This window comes from Galleria mellonella, unplaced genomic scaffold, assembly GCF_026898425.1.
Source record: "Galleria mellonella isolate WM207_F2 unplaced genomic scaffold, CSIRO_AGI_GalMel_v1 utg165, whole genome shotgun sequence".
Taxonomy (NCBI): Eukaryota; Metazoa; Arthropoda; class Insecta; order Lepidoptera; family Pyralidae; genus Galleria; species Galleria mellonella.
In genome coordinates, this window is record NW_026442009.1 from 368,447 (window position 1) to 392,966 (window position 24,520).

The following is a 24,520-nucleotide window of genomic DNA, read 5'->3' on the forward strand; positions in this document are numbered from 1 at the left end:
TAATAAAATATTTTTGAAACTATATTTGTCGAGAGAAGAAAAATTAGATGTATGAACCATGAGGTAAACAATAATGTCCGTGTTTATTGGACACCGTACAAACCATCACTCCGAATGATAATAAACTCTCAAGGATTTTCGAATGAAACACGTTTATGTTTTTAAATGCGTTTAGGGTTCCGTTTTGATATAGTAAAATGATTTTTATTGTTGTATAATTAAAAAACATTCAGAGAGAGGTGAGAGCGTAAATGTATTTAGAAAAAGAACAGATTTTTAATTATATAGGCGTTCGAGATAATCTCAATATATCTGATACTATTAGGCAATTGAGGAGAATAGTCTCCTAATATTATAAATTATTTAACAGAAAACCTTAGATTGATGACTGGTTTTCACTGCGCTATGACTATCTAAAGATAACGACTCTCAAAATTTAGCAAAATAATGATAATTATTTGCATAATGTATGTACTTTTCTTTAATCAATGTAACTGTACGTACGTAATTTTATTATACAAATTCTTAGAGTTTTCAATAAAGTCTAGTAAAACGTCGCAAATGGGTTACAATTGGTGGTACTCAGTCAAGACAAAATTAATGTAACGTATATATGTAATGCCGCATTTTTCTCTTACATATGCGATATCTAGTCATAGCGAAGTGGGGACTAATCACTAATGTAAGTAAAGACCTAAATGTTGTAAAAGTAATATGAGCAGTTACTACGTAAGTCGCACTTCTGCGTAGCAGGCATCGCACACACGCACCGGTTTCGTGCTACCTGACAGGGCGACTGTTTTCTCACTGCATGCACCGCAGAATATGTGCCCACATCGTCTGCAATGGTGCTGGAATAAAATGGGGTATTAATATTTGTTACTGCTTTGAATTGACGGAGTTCGATGGCGTAATAAAGTAGGTAATATTCGAATTAGAACCTTTTTTTTTTCGCTTTAAAATAGGTTTGTTATAGCATTTTATATTAAAGTTAGTAATTCATACTATACTTAGTGTTTTAATTCTTCAGGTAAACGTAGTATTTAGTTTAGTGAACAAGAATAAAATAAGTATTTGATTATTCTTTGATTCGGCTTTTAAGAGAAATTTTATTTTATTTATTATATTTTAATACTTTATTGTACACATTAGTTATAAAAATATGGCAGAGGTAAACAAAAGTAGAAAGGCGAGCTTAACTCTGATAGTTTTCTTCCAGCAAACCCAAAGTGGAAAGGAGCATCAACGTCAGCGGATACAGCAGTGTACAATTTTTAAACAGCCAATATTAAATTAATTACATTATATTTTCATTACATTATATTATAGATTCGTATTCAAACTTTTTATAAACATAGTTGTTGAAGTGCTTTCATTTTCTTTTGCTTAATTATTTAATTTCAAAGAAAGTGATGCAGTGACTGAAGGCAGTCTCCATACACATACAGCACTTCGCCTTGTTTCGCTCTGGCTTAGCCAATTGGCTGTCGTGCAATTATTCGCAGTCTAATGGCTGCCAGAGCCAATAATTGGTGGCCGCCTAGTGCGCTAAAATTTTAAGCTAAAATAGTTTGGTTTATTTACCTTTCGCCTGGTAATATTGAATTCTTTAGCACATGCCGTGCAAGCAGACGCGTCCTTGTCGCTCGTCCAATTGGAGGCAGTGTCTTCTACTGTGGAGGATTTAGCTTCCTTTTCTAAGAATTCGGCTAATTGTAGTTTGTTTTCGCTCAATGTGGCACCCATTTCTTCTAATGTCCTCTGCGCTTCGTTATACTGAGTTTTAAGTATGTGCTGTTCCTCTTGTAGTGCTAGGTATTTCTGAAATAAATATAAAACACACAAACATAAATAAAATAAAAATAATGAAGCATAATTATTTAAAACTTATGTATCAGAAAATTTAGTTAGCTTTAAAAAAAAGGAGATACTCAATTCTGTTTTTTTTTGTATGCATTTCAATAGATAATAGATATGTTCGCCTGCTGTGAAGAATATCATATTTTTATTACATTCAGCATTATTCCTTTCTAGCATGGGATTAGATTACATAACTTTTAAATAGATTTTTTTCTCACAAATAATAATTATTTGACTTACCTGACCAATAGATTTCAATGATTCAACTTCTTGTGTTAACATCGATATTTTGTCACGATCTTTCATCATCGATTCCTAAAGTAAATTATAAACACTTTATTATTATTCTAAATTTTAAATTATAAATACTTTGCAATGGCTTTATTTAATGGTTGAAAATGGGATAGTAACCTCGTTTGCGCTATGTGCCAATGCAATACCAGTGAAGGATAATAGATAAGAATGAATTCAGATCAGTTGGCCTTTATACAAAATCACCAGAAATAAACCATGATGGTTTTTAGAGGGAACTGTATGGAGTTAAATCTTTTTTTTTTATACAACTAAGAATGGCAAACAAGCTGACGGCCCACCTGATGGAAAGTGGTAACCGTCGCCTATAGACATGAGCAGTACCATGGACATAACAGAGTATACTGTTTCGCCCATGATACCCCCATGCGTTGCCATTCCTGAGGACTCAGGTGTTATTCCTCTGTACCCAATCTGATAAGGATATACTGTTAGCCATTGTGTTACTGTTAGCAATTATGCCTGTCAGCTTTTTATGACAATTTACAGAACACAATAATAAATACTCTGAATACAGAATTTATTATTGAACACTTACTTGTAAAGATATCCTCCATTCACGTTCTATTCTCAAGTCGCCTTCCGCTGTGAGTGCTCTAGTCTCGGCCGTGGCAGCCTTCTGTCCTAGAGAGCGGGCACTTTCTTCCAAGCCTTTTCTAGCTGTCCTATCCTCTTGTAACCTACATACATGGTATTATATTTATATATCTACAAATAAATTTACAACTACTTTCATATGCATTTTTAGCAATAAAAACGTTCCTCAACATTAATTGGAAATTGAGATATTTGTATCAATTGTTGATATTTTTAGAAACACACTTGTTGATAATATATTTTTAAACAAATAAAATATTATGTATAAAAGTTAAATAATAATATCGAGAGTTTAAAAAATACTGTTAATTACATATTAATATAAGTTTCTGAAACGATGTGGGTATCGAGGGTAGTTTGGACTGATCTAGAAAATCAGATAGACCATATCCAGAGGGCCTACTATGAAATGTTTTCCGAAATTTCGGAGCCAAACGAAACAGAAATTTGATGTAAAAATTACATAATACATGCCGTTTGGAAATATTATAAATGTTAAAATATTGTTCCTTTGGACTTTTATGATAGGATGTATGACGAACGAAATGTTTATTTATTGGTCCGATTTTGGTATAAACAAAAACACGAAATTGAGTCCGAAATTTCGGAATTTCATTTCATTGTAGACCCGCTGCTATCTGATGGATTTAAAAGTTTTTAGAACTTGTCTTAAATCTTCAGTTATGAATGTAAATGAATTATGGCAATTGTGAAGGATAGAGTTCTTTGACAATTAGTTCTTTCTGCGAAGCCCGCAAGAAACTCGGCGTAAAGATAGATAAATAAGTATAAGTAACACAGTTATAAGGATGATAATTATGACAAAAAATAGTGACAACCTTTGTGAAACAGTTTAAAATATTGTATTTCCATCCAAAGATTGCGAGTTCGATCTGAACAATATATATATATATATATATATATATATATATATATATATATATATATATATATATATATATATATATATATATAACTTTGTGCAGTTCTGAATTCATTTTAAAACTTTAATAGACTTGTATTTTTCCACTAATTGTAATGCTGGATATTTTGTTTGTCATTGAATACAAGCCCCAATCAGTTAAAAATGGGTAATAATTAAACTAATATGTATTGAAATTGCAAAGTTAATGAAGTAAAGTCATCAATTGTAAATACTTTTGTTTTTGGATTTTTGTCGTGGTTTATCAACTGTGTAGATTTTGCATAATATTACTAAGAACCAAAATAATCAATAATTAGTATTTATCTTTTTTCAAACTTACCTTTTTGTTCTCATAGGTAAATTGCAACTTTGTGTTCTTGTTATGGATGGAAAGGAATTAGTGACGTCGCAAATAAAATTAGAAAAACATAATAGACTAATATTTTATAGACATAAAAAAGAAACTTTATAAGGAATATAGGTATAAGTAGATATGAATAATATTATCGCATTTTATTTAATGTATTATTGCCATAACGAAATATGAATTAAAATTAAAGAAAAAAAAAATGTTATCGCAATAGGAGGAATAATATTGTATAGATATATATTATATTTTTTTATAGGTATTTTAAGTATGGATTTTATCAGTGAATATTTAATTTGTAATTAACATCACAAAAGCATGCATAAACAATGGGATATTTGACAATGGCAAACCTACACAACCAACATAAAGTAAAAACAAGCAGTTTCGTTTTTCTTGTGTTCAATAAAATACCGTATGCGACTGAATATGCTTTATTATAAATGAGGCTTTTACATTTCTACGGCCTTGGAGTTACAAAACTATGAAAAAGAATTCTAACAAATCTGATGCTAACATGTCAACAAGCTTACACAATAATATAAATTCTAGTCTTGATTTTATATAAATATAAATTGAAATGGTTCGTGTACACTAAAACGAGATCAAATCATAACATTTTCAAGCAAGTTATATATAACACTTGTAAATTACCAATTGTTTATTACACTCAAAAGTTATAATACTTTCAATATCACTAGAAAAGTATACAAAATACTTTGAATATTAAAGACAGTCAATATAAATTTATTCTGTGCTGTATATCGGTACATTTTTAGTATTTAAAATAAATATAATTTATGCCTTAGCTGAGATATAACTAAGAGGAAATATACACAGGCTGGAGCTTACTGTAAACTAATATTTAAATTTTCTAACATTTAAACAATATTATAAGATTAAAATCAAATCTATAAGACTAGAGTTGTAACATAACAACCATGGGGTTCCATTAGAATCGCAGCAACGTGAAAGCCAAAGCGACAGTAGCATTGCCATTGTAACAATAATATATCGTAATTATAATCAAATGTAATATATCACACAAGAATATCGAAATACTGATCGAGTTCTATCCGCTTTGTTCATTGTGACGGTTTGCCAAAATCGGATGAATGGAAAGAGTTACCGTTGAATATTACAAGATGCAAGCCGTGCATTGCTCACACCTAGGTGCGAATTCGAGTACTGATATGTAAAGCGTTGCATTGATCAGCGTTACGTTACGTCGAGGCACTCTTATCCTTACGGATGGTGCAGGCTTTCGCCTGCCAGTTGCGGTGACATAAAAAAATATGGAAAACCTACTTCTCATCTAGTTGATGTATCGTGCTGCCCATTGATTCAGTCTTTGCTTCCAATTTGGCTATTAGCTCAGTTTTATGTTTCAAGGAACTTTCACATTCCTAAAACAAGGTCAATAAAATTTAGCTGAATTAAAATAACGAAGGAAGGCTTGCTTTAGTGGAACGTATAGGACATTGGTTAGTACAACTAAGCGGATATATACATAGAACCTATAACATTATATATGTATTAAAGCACCTCAAATCGTTTAATATATTTGCTGTTATTAACAAACATAAAGTTGATGATAGTGACTTTAAGCTTGATACATTATGAGAAACAGTGGTGGGATTATGTGAAATAGTATCAACATAATTATCATTAGAGTCAACATTAGCACTTTAAATGATACATCAACAATATAATGATGTCATTAACGTTACATTATTATATGTATAAGAGAGAAATACCACCATTACGGCGAATAACGTGAAAATCTATTTTAATTAATTAAATGTTGTTGATTAATTAAATATTTAACTAATTTAGTAATTATTCCGCTACATGCCCTAAACTTTTATCTTTACTATTTGTTTTCCGAAATGGTGGTATTTCCTGAAGGTTTAGTTTTTTGTTCGGTGGACCTTCATCCTTCGACTTTGTACCCTTTTGAGCTGCGTTACTTTGTGCTTTAAGTTTTTCTAATTTTTCTCCTAGATTATGCTCGTTAGTGGTGGGTGATCTGAGAGCTTTGACCAGATCATGGTCTGGTCCTAAGAAGTGGTTATATTTCTCAAGGTTGTGTAGTATTTTGCCAATTTGCTCGGCCTTCCCCTGAAGTCTGGAGACCATTTCGCCCTTCTGCGTCAGTTCCATCTCGCATTCCTTTCGTTCGATAAACGCGGCATTGATGAATACAGCATTGCATTAGTATTATGTATATAAATATTATAATATAATATGCATTTGTTAGTACAGAATAGTATATATCAGAGCAATAATATTTTGTAATCGCAATATAATGTCGTAAATATATATGTAGATGATCAAAAGCATAAAACATATTAATGCTTTCAGACAAAAGACAAAAAAAAAATTAAGTATAAAACACTTCACAACATAACTATAATGGCAAATGTAAATACAATGCCTTAAATAGCCGAATGCTGTTATAACACTATACGTGACAAGAGTTAATTATTTATTTACCGTTTACTAAATATATATTCTATTTAAGGTAAGTATTGGTCTATTGTTTTGTTAAAACCTTTAGTGATGTGATACCAGCTTTTAAAATTGTAAAACAAATGCCTGCCAAATATATTAGGTTAATTTAAAGCATTATAAATGAAAATTATAATTAATTATGTAACGTGGTAAAGAGAACGTATGGGCGGTAAACGAGCTGTTCGGAAGCACCCACACTCATAAATGGCCTTCGCGGGACATCGCCTTTGTTATCTCTCATGATTATAAACAAAAAGCATCTTTATATTGTGTGAATGTAGATTTCTATAGCCTGAATGCAACCTTTTGTTTCGTTGTGCCGCGTTATTTTATTTATATATTTACAATGACTTGTTTTATATTAATTATGTTACATTATTCGACATGGCTTATCGTTGGAGATTATGACGGAATGTAAATTTGGTAATTGCATTAGGCAAGAAGGGGAATATAAAAAAAAAAATTCTAATGCAGTAAGTAATATGTTTACGGTTGTGGATATAATTTGGCCTTTCGCAAAATAACAAATCAGTAAAATATAAAAAATTTAAATTTGTTAATTTTAAATGTCATTACACGTTTATTTACGATATATATACAATTTTTAATATATTAATAGCGAAACACAAAGGCGTTATACTGTTAGTACTAGGTAATAATAAGAAAAGTTCTCTAAGAAGTTATATACAAATATTATTTGATAAATTAAAAATCAAGCCAGGAAGCGGTGATGTACTGAATTAATAACTGTTCACATGAAGTACTAAGTTTAGGAAAATGTTGTGTATGGTTGACGCAATAAGCGCGAATTCCCAATCAAAATTAGAAGGGTACAAAATCCTACGGGGCTGTTACACAATTGAGAAAATTTGCTCACCTGTAACTTTTTGTACATTTCTAGGTTGATTAATTTAATATCGTCAAGTTGCCTCCTTAACGATATGATTGTGTCTTGCTTATCGTGTATATCTTTTTCTAATAATTTCATAGCTACCTCCATTTCAGCTTTTAATGAAATCTGAAATTAATTTGTTAATATACATACTTTTAATAATAAATGTAATAAGTTGAAGATTACTTCTTAATTACTTATATTGGAAAACAAGTAAATGTAATGGATATAAATAACTATAGACAATACATATTTAATTAAAGTACGCTATATAGAATAAGACTTAAAGTAATTAATTGCATTATTTTAACGGCAATGCTTCTTCAGTAAATGATTTACAGTTAAAGTTTACATAAATAAAACTGCAAAAATTAGCTACAAACAAACATACAGAATAAACAATATTTGTATAATATGACTGAAATACAAAAAATTTAATTTAAAAGAGCCATATTTTATATTATTTAAATAAATACACTTGAACCGCGTGTATCGCGTTCGTTAGAATTAGAATAAACCGATAGTTACCTGTAAATCCAGTTCTTTTTGTAGTTCCAAATTCTTTTTCCTCTCTTCCTCCAACAATTTTCCTGATTCGATGTCCTTTTCATTTTTTGATTTGTCAGATGTTGTACTTTTAACGCTACGTTTTTCCTGTAAATAGACGTTAATGGATTTTATTAGCACAATTTGTCATACATATTTATGTCAATCATTTACATAATCAGGTTTAAAGATTCATATAAACTAATATTATAAAGAGGAACTTTATGATTTTATAATTATAATGAATAAACTCAAAAAATACTAAACCGATTTTGAGTATACTTTCGTCTAAAGAAAGCTACACTATCAGCAAGTAATATGGGTATATTTTTTTAAAACAAAAAATTGTCTTCATTATATACTCGTGGCAAGTTAGTTCGGGTCGCTAATATTTATTAAAATTATATCTAAGTGAGGTCGGTATAAAAAAATTATATATCTATCAATGCAAAGAATATTATAAATTTTGTTTATGTTTTTACAAAATATACTGTATCGGTCATTGCGTAATTTATCTGTTCCAATATTGTTCTATCTTTGGTATTTATGATTCACATCATTTGAGATAAGAGTAACTTGTTTTTTTATTGCACATGTTTCTTAAAAATATGCACAAAAAGTTGTAATTCTTAACTTAGGTACAGACGTAGGCGTTGTAGGCGACGTAGTGATTGATTCATAATTATAATGATAATTATTCCAGTAGTAAGTATATTAAATTATTTTTAAAATCGTATTATTGAGTATCATATCAATGGAGTCCATATATCCCGAGTATTTTTTATTTCAGATATGACGAATTGTGTATTTGATATATTAAAATATATATGAAGATATATAGGAAATAGTCATTATAATAAATTTAAAGTAAAAAAAAAAGTCACACAACAATAAAATATTAGAATTTTATAAAACACATTTTAATTTATTATATTTTAAGAAATAATAAATAAATTATACTATTTTAAACTATTAATTGCAGAAATACCTCGAAAACAAGTCAGTTACAAAATATTTAAAAAAAATACTAAATAAAAAACTGGTTTACAGAATAGAAAGTTAATAAGCACAAGGACAGTACTTTGATAAATATTTAAATTAACACTTTTACCTCTTCATCGGACTGCAACTCTGTCACTTTCATTCTAGTATCTTTGGTTATGTCCTGACCTGTAGAAAAATCGCACGTGTTTAGACACTACGTAAATAAACACTGAACGACAGTGTGGTATATTTAAAATAAGAATTAAAATAACTCACAAGATTTGTACCAAAGCGATTGTCGCGGTCGAGTTTTTGTTGATGAATTACCCATTAAGAGTGAGCTATGAAGCATAACGGGTCAAATTTGCAGTAAACACTGAATCTTAAGTAACAATAGAATACGGACGCGAGTGACAAGCGCGGCATACTAATGCATACTAAACTAAACGTTCAGCGTGACTCATCCGATTGTAAGGTGTCTAATCTATTGAACTTATTCTCTGTTATATTTTAATTGCAATTTTATAATTATCAGCAATTTGTTAAGTATATTTGGAAACATAATTATCATTTAAGTACTTATTAAGAATTACGCAATCTATTTTAAATGGATATTATCTAACTGGCCTTTTCTCGTGGCTTTGCCCGTGTGCATCAGTATATAAAGAATCTTGTGATAAGATATAATCTACAGGTGCACCAAATGTCATACAAATTTGTTCAGCCGTTTAAGCGCGGTTGAGTTACAAACATACATGTTTAAACATTCGTAGGGTTACAAGCAATTATCAATAGTGTAATAATGCTAATTAATATTAAATCATTAATTTATTACCCAAAGCGTGTTTGAGCTGATTGTTTTCTTCGACCAACTGTATCATGGTATTTTTGGCAATTGCCAAGTCTTCCTTCATAAGTGCATTCGTTGTGGTCAGACTTTCGACTTTGGCTTGCAAATTTGCTACCGTGGCACTGAAACCATAGGCTCATTTGTCTATTACAAAGTTTGGCAGATTCGAAAACATAAAAATTATAAATATTAAAGTCTAATTTACATTATGAAGTTGAACGCAAGGAATTACTTTTTTCCATTAATTTTATCGAAATCTTTACGTGTGGTAGGCACACCTAATAATATGTGTTGTACCAGGAAATTAATGTTACATATATTTGCAAAATTAGAGATTACACAACAGTTGGTGAAATTATTCGTGGTGACATTAGTTTTCTGCAACAAGTTGCGTAATGTCATTTAGTCTTAAATGAATTGCGTCGATTAAAAGTTAAAAGTAGATATAATCATCACGTGAGAATTGTACAAAGTTATTATGTTTTGTTTTATTTATTGTTAACCATGGTTAAAATGCTAATTTCGGTCTATCAGTGAAAGGTGAGACGTATTGAACTTACTTGAGATGCCTATTCAACTCTTCGATATAATTCTTTTGATCTAGCATTGTGTTGATATGGCGTTGCTTTGGCTCGTTGTTTGTGTTGTTTCCATTGCCTGATAAGTCGTTGGAGGAGTTGCTACCGCGGAGGTATAAGGAGAAATCGATAACACCTTGCTGACTGTCCAAATCTTCTTCCTATGGCAATTATTAAATTAATCATCTATGTTAAGCTTAAGAAGGCTATAGTTTGTAATTGCGAAGGAGTACGTAACGTAAGTATTAAATTCTAAATATATTAAATAATTTTAAATTATTATTTAAAAGTGATGCTGCAGGACAAAGACAATTCTGAAAATAATGCTACGGTTATCAACTTTTTTTATAAGTTTAAGGTTCCGACAAACGCCATGTCTTCGCGAGTTGATAAGGGTGACATGACTGACATTTTGTTTGCAAATTTCAGGATTATAAAAAGTAATAATTTCATACGGATAACGTTGAGAGTTTACCTAGTTTAGTATAATTTAAGCATAAAATGGTCAAGGTCAAATAGATTTCATGCTCGAAGGTTTTGTATATAATTATAAGATCTCATTTCAAGTGAAAATTAATTAATGAAAACTTTTACATAACTGAGATAATGAAATTTTTCTATTTAATATTTTACGTATACATTTGTTGTTAGCTTAAATAACAGGCTATACTAATTTTGATGATAATTACTTATGTACACTGCGTATGACATTTATTTGAGAACTTTATTTTGAAGTCTCTTAAAAAAATATTTTGCATAAACGTTTATTACGTTTATGCAAAATTTCATATATAAACCTACTTACGGAATATCCGTATGTCATTATGAAATCTTTCATATTTATCTATGCTTATAATAGCCTGTTTCAATAGAACATAAATATGTAAACAAACGAATAATGGACCCAACCATAAGCAGTTAATACCTGGTAATATTATAAAAATAGCTATGGTGAAAAGATTCAAGATAAATAATTTACTATAATCATAAAGAGCTTACCCTATTTCATTTAGAACCAAGATACCGGTAACAGGCAAATTGGCGTCTATGGAACCCTAAAACATGTATGTTTAAAACGATAGCATATTGTACCGGAAATAAACCGGTTTTTTTATTTATAACAACCTTCTTTAATTAGTCGGTTATCATTATACGTATTAACTGTACAAAACAAGTTATAAGTGTGTGTAGGATATATCGGTTGTATAACCTTAAGTATATATATTAATGTTGTTATATATTCATAACCAGAGCAAATTGTATAATAAAGCCAACACCGTGGGGTGAGGACCTGGTGATCTGTAACACAGGTTTATCCTACTTCAGACACCAGTTCTTCACAATACATTAACTTATGTAACCTCCAAAAATAAATATATTAGAATATAATGCATAAAAAAAAAAATTCGTACCGTCGCGGACTTGATAATGCAATATTTAAGTACATTTGTATTTTCCAGAATGCTGATAGCGCATGTTGTATTGCAGATGTGATGCGTTACGGAGAATTTGAAGTATTTTATCATCATTATATCAGCAGTAAAGGTCCACTGCTGACCATATGTCTCCACCCGAGGGGGGAGTAGTTGCCACGCTTGGCAGTCGGGTTGGTAACCGCAGTTTGGCTTTGCTGATGTTTTAAGACGGACTCTACTACCTACTATTATGGAGTGCTTATTAGGAAATATTGGATAGCTACTTTTTTATGCATACCTATCTGTCACGCCTGTCTCCTATCAGGGTAGGCAGAAACAATGGAACGCCAAATGCTTCGATTCAAACCTCTTTCGCTTCTTCCACATTCATCAATCTTTTCATACACGCTCGCCGGTTACGGACACTTTTAATTTAGCCTTTTTCAGCACTTCGCCTTATGCATTTTTTTATGCAATTGAGAATAAATATTACTTGATGGAAAGCGGTAACCGTCGTTAATCGACATAAATAGCATAGTGGACATCACGGTATTTACTGTGATGCCCACTGTGCTATTCATGCGTTGCAATTCTTGAAGAGTATGAAACAGCTTAATTATACAAACAACGTTATTTTAATAGGATACAGAAACATTGTTATGCCTCTGTATCCTGTAATTCCAACATAAGCAATATAATACAGGAGAAACACAAGTGAAACAGAGGTATTCATACAGACTTTTTAAAGTTTCCATCTGGTACGTATAGTTAACGTATAATGTATTATAATTATATTAATATTTCTTTGCGTGATAGAATCCGAAACGAGGATATCCGCAAAAGAACCACAGTAATCGACATAGCCCGATAAGCAAGTTGAAATGGCAATGGGCTGGTTATATAGCTCGAAGAACCGGCAACCGATACGGAAGAAAGTTTTGAATGGCGACCCCGTACGGGTAAACGCAGTGTAGGACGACCCCCCACAAGATGGAGTGACGACCTCAAAGGCATCATAGGGAGTCAGTAGATGCAGGTGGTTCAGGGCCATTCCTTATGGCAGTCTATGAGGGAGGTTTATGTCCAGCAGTGGACGGATAATGCCTGAAATGATGATGATGAATATTTATTGATCTCCTAATATTTTTTTTTCCAGAGAAATGACGTATCATACCAGCTATTAACCTGATGTTTTTATTAATGTTTCATTTATGGATACAGTTTTCTTCATATAAGCATATTAGATTAATATACCATAATGGCTATGCGGTTTGGTATAGTATATTATTTCGATTATCAAATGATACTTGTTGCTCAGATTGATCAGATCAGTAATCAGCATAAAGGGATTCAAGCGAATGATTTAAAACCTCAAACAAGGCTACTGAGCATCAATAATGCGTGCCCATGATCTTGACCGTCATTTTTTATCATTTGGCGGTGAAACTTTAAACTTTGGCGTTCGTTATTATCTAAGAACAAGAATGCTTATTATATAAGCATGTAAATGAAATATTATTTACAAGATATTAGGTCTCAAATTTGTTTCGATAAACTATTGGGTATATAATTACGTAATGGAAGTGTATAGGATATCTTAACAGACAATATACATAAAAATAAACAAAGAGTATTTTAAATATATCAGGGGAATGCGAGTGATTAATAAGAACTGAAAGCGTTACATTATGCTCAAAGTATGACTGTTGCATTATTTGCCAGATTGTATATTTGTTTTAAACGACTTAAAAATAGACGTTGAATTCGAATACATACTTTTTGTGTATACATTACGGGGGATACTGTTGCTAATTTTGATTCGGTTTTGACAATTCCTTTTACTATACGTTTGTATTTTGTAGGTTTCGTATAAATTTGTCACGGTTGAAGTTGCTGTTTTTTGAGAAGCAAAATTTTAAATAGCTAAAGCATTTGTTAGGTCATAATACTGCACAAGTATATTAACGGTATAGTATATAGTCATCTATGTCCCGGCTTAGAATGGACCACCCCTCCTTTCCCGTGGGTGTCATAAGAGGCGACTAACGCAGCTTATGGTGGAGGGATGGGTAGCAGCGTCCCTCTTAAAACATCTGTAACAGCCTAACTGCTAACAGTGGAGAGTTAAAGGCTAAAATAATAATATAAAATATTAAAGACGGTTATCATTAGGTAAGGGATCAGCTTGTTTGCTATTCAGAATTATATTAAAATATAACAGATTTTTTATAATAATATTTTATATTTTTGACGGGATAGCAATATTTGGTGTCTTTTATTTTATCTTTTTATACACGCGTTAGCGTAAAAGTATATGTGAACACATTGGTTTGCCACTTGTCTATGTTTGATGTGAATAAAGCTCCATCTATAGATAGAATATATTATTAATACCTTGACACATAAATTGCAGTCAACGACGTTTAGGCCCACGAGTAAACCGGTAATAATGACGGCTTCCTCGTTCAACATTAATGCGTGAGGCTCAAAGTATTCCTCCAGTGTCTCCTCGCGGTGTTCTAAAAGTATTCTTAGATAGTCCGCAAGTCTTTTCTGCATAAGAGCCAACCTTAACCAGGCTCGGGCTCGGCCCATGGCGGTTCTAAAATTTCAAATGATGTTTTATACTCTATACTGTACGTACCAAAATGAAAATAATATAAAAAAGAAAGACTATAATTCGGGGTTTCATGTCTAATACGATCTTTACCAAACATATTTTAACAATAGTAGAAAAAAATATATAAAAAACATATTTTTTAGTTATTAGGTATATAGTTTTGAAATGGTACTAGTTTAGATCATAACTGTAAACAGTAATGTAATGTACATACAAGCGTTATAACATTTACTGCTAATGATATTTACAATGTAAGTTTAGCAAACCGTGTATCGAAAATTTTTTGTATTGTTTTGTATTTAATAGCATGCTTATTTCTATTTGCAAACTGTTATTGTAACTTGTAATTAAAAAATAAATACATAATAATCGTACTAGAGGTCGTGAAATTAAAGACTTAATTCTCTAAGATTTCTATTATTCGTATTTTAGGCGATCATGATTAATAATATATATAATTTAATTCGGACGTTTCAAATAGATCACAATATCCGTTTTGTGATATTATTTTATTAAATCCTTTATTTCTAGGTGTATACTTTGTGAAAAGATATAGAATTAAAATTATTTTGAGTACTATAAGTGTTTAATACATAAATAAATGAAAATACTTATATACCCAATTATAAGTCATTTGTATACAACACTATTATTATACCAATCAATTAATTTTATGATCGGTTTGTAAATACTGATGAGACATTTAAGTAGGTAGTTGTTACACGTGGGCGGTTTACGCAATTGTTATAATAGATAATAACTTACTTGACTGTTGGCAGGTCTCTAATGCTTGCGGTGATGTCAGCTGCCTCTGGCGAATATTTTTCGACCATTTGTAGGATATCCCATAGTTCCTTCTTGGGACCGAGGAGACCCTGTATACATTTTTTATTAAGCGATTTCCAAAAGAGAAGATAGTTACTTGCTATTTTCTTCGGTTCTGATCAATTTTGTCATGATTTCAATTAGAAATTTCAGTAGCTGTTTTCTTTATTGAGCAGTAAAATTTTTGAGTTTTATTTTTCGCTTCATATTAAAAAAATTGCATATTTAGTGCCTTGTAATCAGTTATTTGACCTTCCATTCGCAATATTAGACAAAATGAAGATAAACGGATTTTTAGCCGTAGTCTGAACGATAATGATAAATAATACATAATTCTACAATGATCTTTAATAAGATAATTTAGGTAATTTTATATTGTATACTCGTACCTTTTTAGGTTTAAGTCCGTGCCGCATCACATGCTCGAGAACAATAAAGAAATGGTGCAATGGCAAATGATCGCTGTCGAGCATACGTCCGTATCGAAGCGATTGTTCAATTAGTTCCTTTACGATCAACTTGGAGATGTTCACGAGATTGCTACGCTCTATCACAACTGGATCTCGAGCTATAAACAAAAATATTATGATAATATATGCAAGTCATATATGGCAACTGCGAAACAGGTGTAAATAGATACAATCTTGATTTATAGTTCACTGCGTATTAATAATAAAAAAGAAAAAAAACACAATGAGATTTTTAATTTAACTATGTCATAGTAGTATTCATATAGGTATTTATTTCCCTAGAAACTATTATCACTTATTACCCATCAAGGAATGCATAGGATCATCAGGAGAGGTGATGGCACCTTCAGAAGGGCGGATGTACGAATCCTGCATCTCCATATCGTGCAGTTCCTTCAGGCAGAGCCACTCTCCGTCAACAGAGACCCGAAAGTTGCACAGGTATATGGTGTCCTGCGCTCCAGCCATATCGGCGTCAGGGTTTTCGCCGTGCTGGATGTTGGATGGTATGCCTAATTCAGGCAAGGGATCCACCCCATGTAAAGCAGCAAGAGAACGCATAATAAACCCGCAAATAAACAATCAAGCGAACAACAGGAACACTATTGTGAATCTTGATCACTTTTTTATATTCATTTCCCACACGACGCACAAATTTGAAGGTCAAACAGTGTTTATGTGTCAGCGATTTCCACAGTCGTTTATAACCCTCTCTTTATTATACGTGCACTAAATTACAATGTATTACTGATCTAGAGTTAGAATTAAGTAAAGACGAAATAGAATATTAGCTTTCCAGTAGGTTCATACAAATATTGATTTCTCTTTACTACTGTATTCACAGGTGCGGGAAAATCAATACTCACTGCTAGTACTGCCATCTGTGGTGAGGGTTGGAAATTTCTTGTAAGGCTTTAAGTGCTAAGATTGTTTTTATACTCAATACTCTCTATGAGTAAGGAATAAATAGGGATGTAGAAATAAATTCTTCCGAGAACATCCGAAAGATGTAGTTGTACAGTTTTCGTACTATTCCATTAATTAATATTATAAATCTAAAAGTTTGTTAAGATGTTTGGTTGAAAAGATTTTATGAAATTTAGTAATGATAATAATGGATAGATAATGTTTAGATTGTCACATATATTATTTTTATTCTAATTCACACAGTAATGTTCCAATTTTTACATTGAATATTAAAAAAAAAAAACTATCGTAGTATAGGTACATACATTATATCACTTACATTAAAAATTGTTACCTATTCGTAACAATATGAAATAAATAGTTACTATTATTAAAAAAAAAAGACGACTCACTTTTTAAGATTCCGCAGCCAAATAGCAATAAGGGAACCCTTATAAATAATTCGTCTTATTTGATTGTCTATTTGAGTTGGCTCTGCAGCAATATACTTTTAATAGTATTTTTTGAGAGTTCAAAAACTTATGAGGCTGACTTAAAAATTGTATGTATCATTGAAGTATAGTAGTTACTCGAATAACAGTATAAAAATAGCATATTTTATCTCACAGCCTGTCACATATTTATTATTATCGTTATCTTGCTATATATATAAAGTAACGGAAAGAGTAATGGTCCTAAAATAGGAACCATAACAACTTTCAAATTGGATATGTGTGGACGAGAAAACCTGAAATTTTGAATCACAGATGCTAAATTCTTATCAAGATCGCAGATAATAGTACCACAGTAGTACTAAGGATAAAGATGATAATCTTTATTGTTTCCTCCAAAAGATTACAGTAGAACACTTAGCGCAAATTCAAACAGAATCTTTATTGCTAAAGGAAATCTCTTCTAAGCAATTTTTGGTTAGAGAGGAGTAAATAGTTTGGTTGGACGTATAACAATATGTAACACATTAAATTAATGTTTGAATATCAATGACAACACATTTGGACAACGTTTGACTCCGGTCCATGGATCCAATGATTGAATGCCAACTTAAATTATTGAATTTTTAAATTCATGCTTCAGTGGGCATTGAATCGTCGTCCAGTAGGCTACGTTTGAGATCTTAATATGCAATCTTCATGTATAAGACAGAGTAGAATTTGTTGACATCGGAGGGCGACACATTCTCCTGAGTAGTAGTTAGTCTTCAGTACTGATTGGAGAAAGGTGTTAAATTTCATAAATACTATCGCTGGATTGTTATAAATTTTCTGTAGAACTTGAGCTTAATGGTGAGTGAAACGATATCCGTCAGTAATCCCAGTTGGAATATGTTCCTTAAAGTATATAATAAATGTTACCCTTTAATATGAAATTAGTTTTGTCTAAGAAAATCGCGGTAACTTCAATAATGGAGATAAATTAAGGTTTATTATGTGAAATTTTATATGGTTTAAGACAAAATTCCCATTACATAGATGTGATGTATGAAAAATAAGTCCTTTATGTTACAATAGTGGTAGATTTAATCGATCAGGACGTTCATTCATGAAGGCAATCAACTCTTAAGACGAAGAAGTTTGTATTGATGTCTAAATATAAATACATCAATACATGAATAATGTGACTTGAAATGAACACAATAATAATTATCTTTCTGAACGCTACTTCGTACGCGCGGATTTCAGAAGTAAGAAAATCAATGAAATAAATGACTTCTAGATGGCGTATCAAAATAATATATACACTAGTTTTTAAGTTCAACCTTTAGGAATACAACAGTGAACCGCATTCATTTTGTAATAGTAGTTTCTGCGTGACGCCGGAAGAAACAAACAGTCAGATAAAATTTCTAAAAAATATTTTTTTGGTTTCTATAGCTCCTATTAAAACCTCTTATAATGTTTTTTATTTATTTATATTACCATGTCACATGGTACAAATTAGTTATTATAATATAATAAGCAATCATATAAAACATGTGATACACCGTAGGAGCACCGCAATTTACAGAGAGAACCATCCACTTTTGATGTTTTTTTTTAAATATCTTTCACGTATAGGCATCATCCAGTTACAATTTTATTATATTAAAACACTGAAATTAAGCAAATTATAATTTACTATGTGAATACACCACACTATTCAAACAGATTTTATTAGCAACGTTGGAAGATAGGCTGCAATTCAGGCCGCGGTAATTTTAGTTTCAATGTTACTTTTGGTATTTTCTGGTGATGCATGTAATGGTAGATAAGTATAGAAAGGGAGGTGTATAAAGACACAAAGGTTTATTTTTATACAATTTAGAATGGCAAACAAGCTGACGGTCCAACTGATGGAAAGTGGTAACCGTCGTCTATAGACATAAGCAGTACCATGGACATAACAGAGTATACTGTTTCGCCCATGATACCCCCCATGCGTTACCATTCCTGAGGACTCAGGTGTTATTCCTCTGTACCCTGTAAATTCACGCCATATCCCACCCTTCAAACCGAAACACAGCCATGCAAACACAACTGCTTCACGGTAGAAACACGAATGGGTAAGTGGATACGTCAAATATAAGGCATATTTGACGTATCCATAGTATCATCACGTATCCATATAACGTAACCACACCACCTAAAGGTGTTGGGAGTATCTTTATACTATGGTACAATAATGGGAGGAATAAGGTCTCTGATTTGGGATACATTATTAAGAGATGAGTCCACGGATTCGAGGAGTAGCCTAAAGCTGATCAGGATTCTAAATGCAACGAATTTAAAGTCCGCCCATCCATCGCCATTATTTATAAGTGTCCACGAAAGTGTGCATGAAAATCCTTTTTTTATACAGGAAAATGTTGCATACGTATTGGTTTATGTTTGTAGAATACCAATGAGGGATGATAGTGATGAAGTGATGTCATGACCGATTCACTAAGAATTAATGACAATTATTTCTTGGAAGGACCGTGTGACCGAAGGTCCCTGATGACATCTCATTGTTAGCTGTATACCCAATATTGCTAACAATGGGATTTACCTATTCATAAAAGCCCCTATCGTTTCGCTTGAATTGCATAATTTATTAATTGCAACAGCACCAGTAAGGAGTTCAAATGTTTGCTGTGGCCAAAAAGGTTGATTATATTGTTATTACTAAACTATAGAAAAGTAACAAGAGGGTATAATCATAAAAGTGAACAACAAAGAGCATTATTTTTGTTACTACAAATAATGTAAGAATTCTTAATCATTACAAGCAAATGTCTCCGTGAATAAACTAAAGGGATACAAGGAAATAGGTGTCATAAACTGACTCCCATAAAGGGTCTCGCCGTGTTCCATATGAAATCTGCACTGGCGTCTTAGTTGACATTGATACATTTAATATATTGCTAGTTGTTCGAAATAGTTTTTGACTAACTATCATACCACTAACTTCAGTTGTTTTTGATAAATGGGGGTTGCAAACTCAAACTTTAAGTTTTATTTTTTACGAAACTATAACAGATATGTCAATAAAACTAAAGTGATACGAAAGCTACTAATTAGCTTCACATTTTTTTTTATAATTTTCTTTATATAGTAATTTATTATATAGTCGCAAAAAATAGGGGTGGCTTTTAGTGGGTATTCCTAGAGGTATACCATTAAAAAAATACATATATTCAGTACATATTTAACTATAATACATAATAATTGCATAGATGTGTGAATGGTTGAATATATTTAAAAACAAAATTGTATGTAAGTTGGCATAATATGGTAAACTGTTATTAGTTGACACTCATAATATGTACTAATAAGTTCCCTTTTTCAGTTTTTCTTTTAAAAAAAAGTGCCTCCAAACATTTAAAAGGCATTATTTTTATTAGTTGAATTATTTTATTATTTGTATCACACTACTCTCGAACTTCATTATTACACTTACAAAACAATCATTTCGTTTTCTTAAAAAAAAAATAGTATAGCTTATCTTTATCGACTTTCAAATAAATTATGTATGTTGTTTAGCAGAAAATAGTTTTTGTTTGTGTATAATTTAAACATTTGTCATTTGTTATATGGTTGATATCTATAAAAAATATTGAATGTGTTTCACAACAACCCTTGTATAAAATATTATTTGATCATATAAAATTTTTTCTTGTATGTAAAAAACTAGAATAATCTTTATTATCATCACTGCTCGATTCATTTACTTGTCTGTGTTTATACACTAATAATCTGAACTTATTAAAAAATAAAGAGCTTATTTGAACAGTATTTGTGTAAATAGTGTAGTATTTTAGAATTTCTTCATCTAATTGAATCTGTTTATATTATATTTATTTATTTATTCTTTATTGCACAATAAAACTTTGTACATATGGCATTCTCTACCATTATTATTTTTCATTATTATTAATATTATATTATTTTTCATAGATTTTTTAAATTTTGATTACAATTAATTAATTTTTGTCATCTGTCATTGTTGTATTATACTATTCTGCAGAGTATTGCAGATTTAAGAATAAATATTATATTCCACTAACAAGTCAAGATTTTCAATAATAGGTTAGAATTTATATGAGTAGGTATATCTGTGTATTGATTTATATGTTTTGTAAGTACATACATACATTTTACATTTATGTAAGTATATATACACAATAAAAATGTTTTTAAGTATGACCATTGTCTACTTGTTTAGTGTCTATAGTACAAGCTTTGGACAGTTTGGGTTTAGATTGCACTTTGAGATATGCCCAGAGCTATTATTTTACACAGAGTAAATTTTATGATTATTTATTAATAATAATAGTAATATGATTGTGTAAATCATGTCTGTTAATCTGGTCTGCAAGTTAGGATACTCTAACAATAAATAGATAATAAAGTTATATGATTAAAAATACTACAATCTGTTTAAAGTTGGTGAAGTATTGTGCTAGTTAATCCTCAGATGTGTGTGTGTCTGTGTCCATGACTTTACTAGGGACCTGGTAGAATATGAGTGCTGCATAGTATAGTATGATATACTGCAGCAATAAAAGCCGAGCCAGAGACCATATGTTTTGGTAAATTACTGGCTTCATCTGTGTTTATCAATATATAAAGTATCATGTGTTAAGTTAGAATATAACCTACCCAAGCACAAATTTAAATCAAATATAATAACATTTGTAATGTGTATATATAAGTGGCAGTAAGTGCACAACTTCAAAAGCCTCCATTATCTTAATTAATAATATTTTTTAAATTTTCATATATTAATTTACTGATAAAACACTGAAAAACACTCAATTATAGGCTATGTTGCCAGGTCTTTTAGCTTATATGAATATTCTGAGATTACTGTTTTTTTTTTTACATAGTTTTGTTTATTATATCAATATTACTATTGCTCAAATTGAAATATGTCAAAATAATAATAATTTCTCACTAATTTTATAACTCATGTCATAGTTATTGTTTATACATCAATTTTAGAGCATATTTTAATATGGAAATTAAATTTGTCAACTAATCTGTGAAATAAATCCACTCACAGTATAAACCTAAATGGAGCAATCAAAGACACTTCCCGATTATTTGTATTGTAGAAAATATAATACTTGATTTATCCAAAAAGCAAAATTAGCTTAATTACAAAGTAACATACATATATATATATATATATATCTGTCATGCCTGTCTCCCATTAGGGTAGGCAGAAACAATGGAATGCCAAATGCTTTGATTCAAACCTCTTTCGCTTCTTCCACATTCATCAATCTTATCATACACGCTCGCCGGTTACGGGTACTTTTAATTTGGCCCTTCTTCAGCACGTCGCCTATTTGATTGACATACGTCCGTCTAGAGTGGCCCCTACCGACATCCCCATTCATTCTTGCTCGATAAATCTCTTTCGTAATTCTTCTTTCATCCATCCTCTCCAAATGACCAAACCAATGCAACATTCCTTTTTCGATAATACAAAGATAAATAAAATTTTCGATACAAGGCAAGTATTACAATTTAGTGTTATCTAATACTGCTTCAGTTTAATTTGGCTTGTATTGTTTTATATCATTTAGGTTTATGGATTGAAACATAATTATCTTATGAGATCTTGACAAGTTTATTGTTAACCAGCTAAACGTTGTCTATTAAATTAGGTTTTAATAAATAATATCAGCTATATAAAGCTGTATAGATGGCAGATGGCTTTAACTTTTTGAAAGTAAGTAGGAGTTGGATATCAAAATATTGACTTATTAACATATTTTTTTCTGTAAATAAACTGCCGTATACTATACAGGAATACTTACTTTTCGAACTGTAGAAATACGAATTATCAGGTCTCGATAATAACAGTTCCGGCCATTTGTCCTCTCTCGTTGAAGAAACGGACGGAGATCTATCAAAGAATTGAGATTTCACTGAGGTTGTTGAAGTTGCTGGCGATACATTTTCCTCTTTATTTTTTGAAGATGCCATTTTGACTTACACTAATTAAATAATTTCAATAACATTTCGAATAATCACGATAAAAATACAACAAATCAACAAACAAGGAATGATAACGACAATGGAGACGCGTCAATGTTATGTCAAGTGTCAAAATAGATGTCAATATGACATTCTAATCTCGTTCGTAAAGTTAGTGAATTTTACCCATAGTATATTAATTTAATAAAGTAAACAGTATTAAGATAATGTAGGGCATTTTCATTCCGGTTTACTATAATACTATAGCAAGTAATCATTATAAGAGTTGACAGTAGTCTTATATGTACTGAATCTGAAAAATGAATGTATGTTACATTTTCGAACCAATAACACAATGAAATAGTAACAGTATCAATTTATCCGCAATAGGAAAAGTAAATAAAAAAACTAAACTTTACAGTCTAAACTAAAACTAAACAGTCTGATTTTCAATAACACAATGAAAAAATGAATATTCATAGTGTTGTATCGCTATTTATATATCCAAAATATCAAAATTAATTGTTGTCGTAGAAGACCTAGCCATCTAATAATGCCAAATTTTATAATAAATATTTACAACAAAATAAATACCGCTATTTAATTGTTTTACTTTGCTCTGCTTTCATATTAAACTTAATTTTGATACTTAGGTTATATTTTTATATTAGGCAAGCAATGGAAATTATTATTGTGTATTAAAAAATGGTTGACAATTTTGCGTCGAGATAAACAGAATCTAAAAAAAATTAATAAGAAATTAATTAATAATTCAACAAGAAACACATATTACAAATATAATTGTTTATACATAATTTTTATTTATCTTTATAATGTATTAATATAAGAACCACGGTAGAATCGACACTAATGGACTTTGGTTAATCAGGTATATTAGTTTAAAATTGGCTCCTCTACTAAATGAATAAATAAATTGATTAGATAATACATACAAATTCATAAACTTAATTATATCTACTAATTTTATTATTACCAGTTTAAATCTATTAAAAATAGTGCTAAAAAAGTGGCTTATATATTTATATTTTGTTAACTAGCATGCTATGTTCCCCTTAAAATGATTGTACATATGTATAAATCTTAGTATAAATATATAGTAATCTTAATATTAAATGGTATAGTGTAACAATTGCTAGAAGACCAAATAAAGATAAAATATACTTTTGTACACATTACAATATGTATACATATTCGGACTCAATGCCTGATGGCATTCTATGTATATCAGACAATCTTTAAATAGAGAGAGTAAATGGCGGTGCATTGCTCTAACAAAATCAATTTATAAATAAAATAAATATTTTGATAGATAACAACAATAATACATTTTATTTTTATTATTTGTTGTCATTTTATTTGTTGTCTCACTTAAGA

The 24,520-nt window shown here is 30.6% G+C and overlaps 1 protein-coding gene across 4 annotated transcripts; it reads right to left on the reverse strand.

Moving 5' to 3' along the window:
* Positions 1-597: 597 nt before the first annotated feature.
* On the reverse strand, positions 598-23,240 carry LOC113518869 (RUN and FYVE domain-containing protein 2). 4 transcript variants are annotated; one of them, XM_052892672.1, is made up of 14 exons: positions 22,966-23,240; positions 15,675-15,853; positions 15,226-15,335; positions 14,235-14,442; positions 10,408-10,586; positions 9,833-9,969; positions 9,125-9,183; positions 7,996-8,121; positions 7,453-7,593; positions 5,370-5,467; positions 2,711-2,852; positions 2,101-2,175; positions 1,585-1,821; positions 598-851 (listed from the first exon to the last, which is right to left on the reverse strand). In XM_052892672.1, exons 1-14 carry the CDS (start codon positions 23,132-23,134, stop codon positions 726-728), a joined length of 1,986 nt encoding a protein of 661 aa, XP_052748632.1. In that variant the 5' UTR covers positions 23,135-23,240; the 3' UTR covers positions 598-725. The 4 variants fall into 4 exon arrangements, with proteins under 4 accessions (XP_052748632.1, XP_052748631.1, XP_052748630.1 ...); XM_052892671.1 differs by lacking the exon at positions 22,966-23,240 and adding an exon at positions 16,100-16,589; XM_052892670.1 differs by lacking the exon at positions 22,966-23,240 and adding an exon at positions 16,058-16,589.
* Positions 23,241-24,520: the final 1,280 nt, after the last annotated feature.

What these genes read in the sequence shown, in the direction of transcription:
- LOC113518869 (XM_052892670.1), bottom strand. Translation starts at nt 16,316, where the DNA reads ATGCGTTCTCTTGCTGCTTTACATGGGGTGGATCCCTTGCCTGAATTA. An exon ending in AAAAAGAACTGGATTTACAG is followed by an intron (nt 7,594 to 7,995) that starts GTAACTATCGGT and finishes AATTAATTTCAG; the next exon opens with ATTTCATTAAAAGCTGAAAT. An exon ending in CATTGAAATCTATTGGTCAG is followed by an intron (nt 1,822 to 2,100) that starts GTAAGTCAAATA and finishes TATTTATTTCAG; the next exon opens with AAATACCTAGCACTACAAGA.